Raw genomic sequence first — 5,908 nt, 5'->3', positions numbered from 1 at the left:
GACAGACGCGCCACACAAGTATAGAAAAATTTAAAAAAAGTTGTGGCTTTCTTTACAAACTTGTGCTTTCCTGCGTTTTTTGCACGTTTTCTACAGTTCGAGCTTGACATCACTACTCGCGTCTATCTATCACTTCTTGAAGACAATGAGGCAAGGAAATAAGAGTAAAAAGAGGACACGAGGAAAGAAGAGCCAAAGAGTAAAGAACAAGAGCCAAACAGCAAGGAAGAGAACAAGATTGAAGCAACTTACCAAGGGAAGGGAGAAGGAGGACAAGGAGCTTGCGACCTAGCCGCCGCCACCCATTGGAATAAGCAAAGAAGGTGAGTTCTTCTTCTCTCTCTTAATCTTGTTTGCTTTCTCTGTTTGTTTGTCTCTCTCTTCACATGCTGGATCTTGTCATCTATGGAGGTTTTTTAGCTTTGTTTTTTAAGCAAGTTTGAGAAGAAATGGTGCGACTGTGCGTGCCTGTCAGCGCGCCCAGATGACACTGTAGACGTAGCTATAGACGCGGAAATAGACGCACTGATAGACGCCCACAAAGACGCGCTGATAGACGCTCACAGAGACACAGGTGTAGACGCGCACAAAGATGCATGTATAGATGCTATATGTAATATGTTTTATCTGCATTAGGTAATATGATTTTTCTTCTGTAGATGTGGAATCCTAGATCCTCCAGCACCCCATTCAACAAGGAGCAATTCATGGAGGAGATGACCAATTATCTTGGTCGCCCTCCCACTGCAGAGGAGGTTTTTAGTGTGATGTTTGGGACACCTATCACATATTTGCCTACACAGGGATCAGCTGAGGTACATGGATCGGACGAAGCACGTGCATCTGCAGAAGCACGCGTATCGAGTGAGGTAGAGGGTAGTGCACGTCGAGGTAGGAGGGAGAGTGGTGCGGGAGGACGAGGAGGTCGAGGGCTTTGTGGGGATTGCCTAGGTGGTGGCTCTCAATCACCCTTATCGGAAAATGAGAGAGGTGAGCCTCCACAAATGTACTACTCTATCACTGATGTTGGTGGTATCTTGCATGACTTTGAGGGGAGGGAAGTGATAGCCTACTTGAGGAGTGTCGTGTATGCTACATACAAAGATTGCATGATTCTCTTAAAGCACCAAATAAATGGTTTGTGGCAAGAGGTCCTGCGGGCAGTACATAAAAGGTACCCTAATCTCGAGAATTCACAATTCTCAGATGATTGGGGACAGTCAAAGGTGAGAGACGCGCTTCATAACAAGAGGTCTCACCTTATGGCGCGCGCCAAGGAGTCATTGCGGAGACAAGAGCAGGGGCGCCCTGGATATGGCCAACCACCCAATTGCTACCACAAGGAGTGGAAAGAGGCTAAGAAGAGAGCAGTAGAGAAAATGACAAGTCCCCAGCATGCAAAGACGCGACGTATCCAGATGGCAACCATGGGATTGCATTATGGATCAGGTGGCAGGGAGTCATAGGAGGCTGAGTTTGTAAATATTATTTGATTTCTTTTATTAAATTAAAATTTTTAATTTGTTTCACTTCATTATGTAGTGTATTTTAATATGTTGTATGTTCAAATTGTTTTGTAGTATCATATCATTGGTAGGATGCCTACTCCTAAAGAGGTAGGCTACCATCGAGGTCATAACCGGGCGTCCACCTGGCAACATTTCTACAAGGAGGGACTCATCACGGAGGAGCAATATAATCGTGCCATGAGGATTCCACCACTAGAAGAGGTATGTTTTATTTTTTACATGAAAAGCATAGATAACTCTAATTTATTGTTTGTAATGGTATTTATATACCTTAATCCTTTGTGTAGGTGAACCCTGATGCAGTTGAGGATAGCGAAGGGGGGACTAGCAGTAGCGGTGGTAGCAATGACAGCGGTGTTGAACAGTGCGCGAGGGAGACAAGGAATGGAGGAAGAGAGAGGAAAAGATAGACAGGAGACATCAAAAGTGGAACCCCAGAAGTGTGTCAACTGAGCACACATGATATGAATATATAAAGGGGACCTGGGGTGCTATATATAGCTAATACCCCTACTCAAATAAAGGTCCCTTACTGTGGATGGAAAAACCCTTGGGGGCTCAAGGGAGAAACCCACAGCTCTATATAGGCCTACCGTTATATAAATATTCAAAATATAAAATTACAAAGTTGAACTTACAAGAGCCTATTCATAGGCATCAAAGGAGCTACATCACTCTTGAATTACAACAGCCTATTTAGAGGCATCAAAAGAGCTTTATCACTCCTAAATATACAACATGTAAAATAAGGATAAGCGACATCACTGCAAAAGATAAAATCTCCAAGAAATTCCTTCAACTAAACTTGGGATGTAAGCAGTATGTCTGTCACATCAAAACTTAAAGAAAAAACATTACAATGACATTAGAACAACACAAGGTCTATAGAGACGGTTCGCGACGCCGCTCTATAGATAACATAACACATGTGGGGCCCCATGAACATAATATAAATAAAATAATTTGTCATCAGCTGGAATGTAGACGCTCATCAGTTGGAATAACGAATGAACGAGGACGATCATCATGAAGCATGGCAATATCAACATCCAAAAGTAATGTTGATGTTGAAATGTAGAGAGAGAGAGAGAGAGAGAGAAAGCTTATCTGCTAAGTGGCTCTCGTAAGCTACCAAAGCTTATCTGCTAAGTGGCTCCAGTAAGCTACCTTTCATTAGTTTGAGTCTCTTTGATAGCAACTTCAATCCAAGATGATCATCATGAAGCATGGCAATATCAACATCCAAAAGTAATGTTGATGTTGAAATGTAGAGAGAGAGAGAGAAAGAGTAGTACGTAACAGATCTCGTTGGACATGTAAATGCCCCTTGTTTAGACCATACAAAAGCATAATCTACACCGACCTACATGGCATGACACAAACAATGCAAAAGTGTTTCTTTTCTGAAAGAAATAGCCACTAGAGAGTAAAGGAATACACAACCTTAGGCATGTAAATGTCTGTTATTGTTCCAAACGCCTCAAATTATTCCTTGAATTCTTCATGTGACACTTTTGAGGGAATCCTTGCAAAAAATATTCTAGTTATCTTTTTCGAAGCAGGCTTCATCTCCTCCTTAGGTGTTGCAACTTTAACCTCCAACAATCTTCCATTCAACACATGCTCAGAGGACAAAGCTTTCTCTGCACTTTCTGCTGTAGAAAATGTGGCATAGCCAAAACCACGAGATTTGCTAGTTTGTCTCTCCTTCGTAACGACAACATCATCAAGGGCCCCAAACTTGCTCATATAGTGCCTGAGACCACTAGTATCGACATCCCAAGGAAGGCTGAGCACCACAAGTTTATGGTTGCCGAGCTCCAGGCGAGTGTCACCCATCGTTTCTCTGAGTGCGAAGTCAACTGTAAACCGCTTGAGAGTCTGTACAGTAGACGTGTCCCACTCCTCTCCCTTTCCTCACACTCACACACTCTGCCTCTGCTTTTCCTTACCCTCACGCTCTTCTCCATAGACAGCATGGATCGATGCAGAGAACGAGCAAGAGACAGAGTGACGATGCAGAGAAGGAGCGAGAGACAGAGTGAGAGAAGCCTCGCCCAGAGACAGAGTGAGAGAATCCTCACCCCCTTAATGGCCTGCGATGCACCTTGGCATGTCAAGAATATCTGGAAGGCATCTGCTGCCTCCCCCCTTCGAACTCCTTCCGCAACGTCTTTGGCGGTGGCTGCACGTAGCCCTTCTCTAGGTAAGGATTGGAGCCTCTCTTCTGTGTGCAAGACTGCTTCACAAGGGGGCAGGAGAAGCCCTTCTCCCCCTCCGGCACTCCTGTCACGCCTCGGCTCACAGGCCGCTCACTGTGGCAATTCAAGTCTATGCTTCCTTGCTCCAAGCTCCGGTAAAGCACTGGCCCGCAGACCCCTACGCATATCGGTGACATACGGAATCGATAACCCTAATCACAGTAACTACAGTAGCAGCTCCTACTACGACGACATCAAGGTCGACCTGGACCCTGAGAAGATGCTAAAGCCAAGCCCATCTAGGCCACAATCCGGAAGGGGGATGCCAGTCGGATACTGGGTCACCATGCCCAGTGGCAGAGAAGCCTACCTCCCGGCACATGATCTGGGATTTCTTGGCGGCCTCAAGAAGCTCCGGCAGATCTTCCAACCAAGCGAGGAGGACACCGTCAGCATCATGACCCGGTGGCTCTGGCCGTGAGGTGTTCTCTCTTAAGAAACCAGACCCTAACAGGCCTGATCCACCACCAAAGCCATTGCGGAAGGAGTTCGAAGGGGGGAGGCAGCACAGGCCTTCCAGATATTCTGACAGGCCAAGGTGCATCGCAGGCCGTTAAGGGGGTGAGGCTTCTCTCACTCTGTCTCTAGGCGAGACTTCTCTCACTCTGTCTCTCGCTCCTTATCTGCATCGTCACTCTGTCTCTTGCTCGTTCTCTGCATCAATCCGTGCTGTTTATGGAGAAGAGCGTGAGGGTAAGGAAAAGCAGAGGCACAGTGTGTGAGTGTGAGGAAAGGGAGAGGAGTGGAACACATCTACTGTACAGACTCTCAAGCGGTTTGCAGTTGACTTCGCACTCGCAGAAACGATGGGTGACACTCGCCTGGAGCTCGACAATCGTAAACTTGTGGTGCTCGGCCTTCCTTGGGATGTCGATACCAGTGGTCTTAGGCAGTATATGAGCAAGTTTGGGGCCCTTGATGATGTTGTCGTTACGAAGGAGAGACGAACTGGCAAATCTTCTGGTTTTGGCTATGCCACATTTTCTACAACAAAAAGTGCAGAGAAAGCTTTGTCCTCTGAGCATGTGTTGAATGGAAGATTGTTGGAGGTTAAAGTTGCAACACCTAAGGAGGAGATGAAGCCTACTTTGAAAAAGATAAGTAGAATATTTGTTGCGAGGATTCCCTCAAAAGTGTCGGATGAAGAATTCAAGGAATAATTTGAGGCGTTTGGAACAATAACAGACATTTACATGCCTAAGGTTGTCTATTCCTTTACCCTCTAGTGGCTATTTCTTTCAGAAAAGAAACACTTTTGCATTGTTTGTGTCATACCATGTAGGTCGGTGTAGATTATGCTTTTGTAAGGTCTAAACAAGGGGCATCTACATGTCCAACGAGATCTATTACGTACTACTTTTTCTCTCTCTCTCTCTACATTTCAACATCAACATTACTTTTGGATGTTGATATTGCCATGCTTCATGATGATCGTCCTCGTTCGTTCATTATTCTAGCTGATGAGCATCTACATTCCAGCTAATGACAAATTATTTTATTTATATTATGTTCATGGGGCCCTTGGTAACCTGGTAGCTGAGTATCTTGTATCTTGCCTCTGCCTCCACCATCACCAGCATAAGGCAAGAACGCCCAGTCGGGTAGTCGATCTCCTAAAGACCGTAGCTTGTTGCCTGCACGTAGCCCTTCTCTAGGTAAGGATCGGAGCCTCTCTCCTATGCCGCGAGGTAGGCTTCTCTGCCACTGGGCATGATGACCCAGTATCTGACTCGCATCGCCTTCCAGATTGTGGCCTGGATGGGCTTGGCTTTAGCATCTTCTCAGGGTCCAAGTCGACATTAATGTCATCGTAATAGGAGCTGATGTTGGAGCTGCTACTGTAGTTACGGTGATTAGGGTTATCGATTCCGTATGTCACCGATATGCGCAGGGGTCTGTGGGCTGGTGCTTTACCGGAGCTTGGAGCAGGGAAGCATAGACTTGAATTGCCACGGTGAGCGGCCTGTGAGCCGAGGCACGACAGGAGTGCCGGAGGGGGAGAAGGGCTTCTCCTGACCCCTTGTGAAGCAGTCTTGCGCACAGGAGAGAGGCTCCGATCCTTACCTAGAGAAGGGCTACGTGCAGGCAACAAGCTACGATCTTTAGGAGATCGACTAC

At 46.1% G+C, this 5,908-nt stretch overlaps 2 protein-coding genes across 2 annotated transcripts; one reads left to right on the top strand and one right to left on the bottom strand.

Moving 5' to 3' along the window:
- Positions 1-3,014: 3,014 nt before the first annotated feature.
- LOC148034030 (28 kDa ribonucleoprotein, chloroplastic-like) lies at positions 3,015-3,368 on the bottom strand. Its single transcript, XM_087681003.1, has one exon. It carries the CDS (start codon positions 3,366-3,368, stop codon positions 3,015-3,017), a length of 354 nt encoding a protein of 117 aa, XP_087537129.1.
- A 1,228-nt stretch (positions 3,369-4,596) lies between these two features.
- LOC148034029 (putative RNA-binding protein C660.15) lies at positions 4,597-4,950 on the top strand. The gene has a single exon (XM_087681002.1). The coding sequence runs from the start codon at positions 4,597-4,599 to the stop codon at positions 4,948-4,950; it is 354 nt and encodes a 117-aa protein (XP_087537128.1).
- The last annotated feature ends 958 nt before the right edge of the window (positions 4,951-5,908 follow it).

Source organism: Lygodium microphyllum, chromosome 7, assembly GCF_053477565.2.
Source record: "Lygodium microphyllum isolate KBCC chromosome 7, Lygodium_microphyllum_v1.1.10, whole genome shotgun sequence".
NCBI lineage: Eukaryota > Viridiplantae > Streptophyta > Polypodiopsida > Schizaeales > Lygodiaceae > Lygodium > Lygodium microphyllum.
This window is presented reverse-complemented; position numbering and strand designations above follow the sequence as displayed.

Coding starts and splice junctions, on each gene's coding strand:
- LOC148034029 (XM_087681002.1), top strand. CDS start 4,597: ATGGGTGACACTCGCCTGGAGCTCGACAATCGTAAACTTGTGGTGCTC.
- LOC148034030 (XM_087681003.1), bottom strand. CDS start 3,368: ATGGGTGACACTCGCCTGGAGCTCGGCAACCATAAACTTGTGGTGCTC.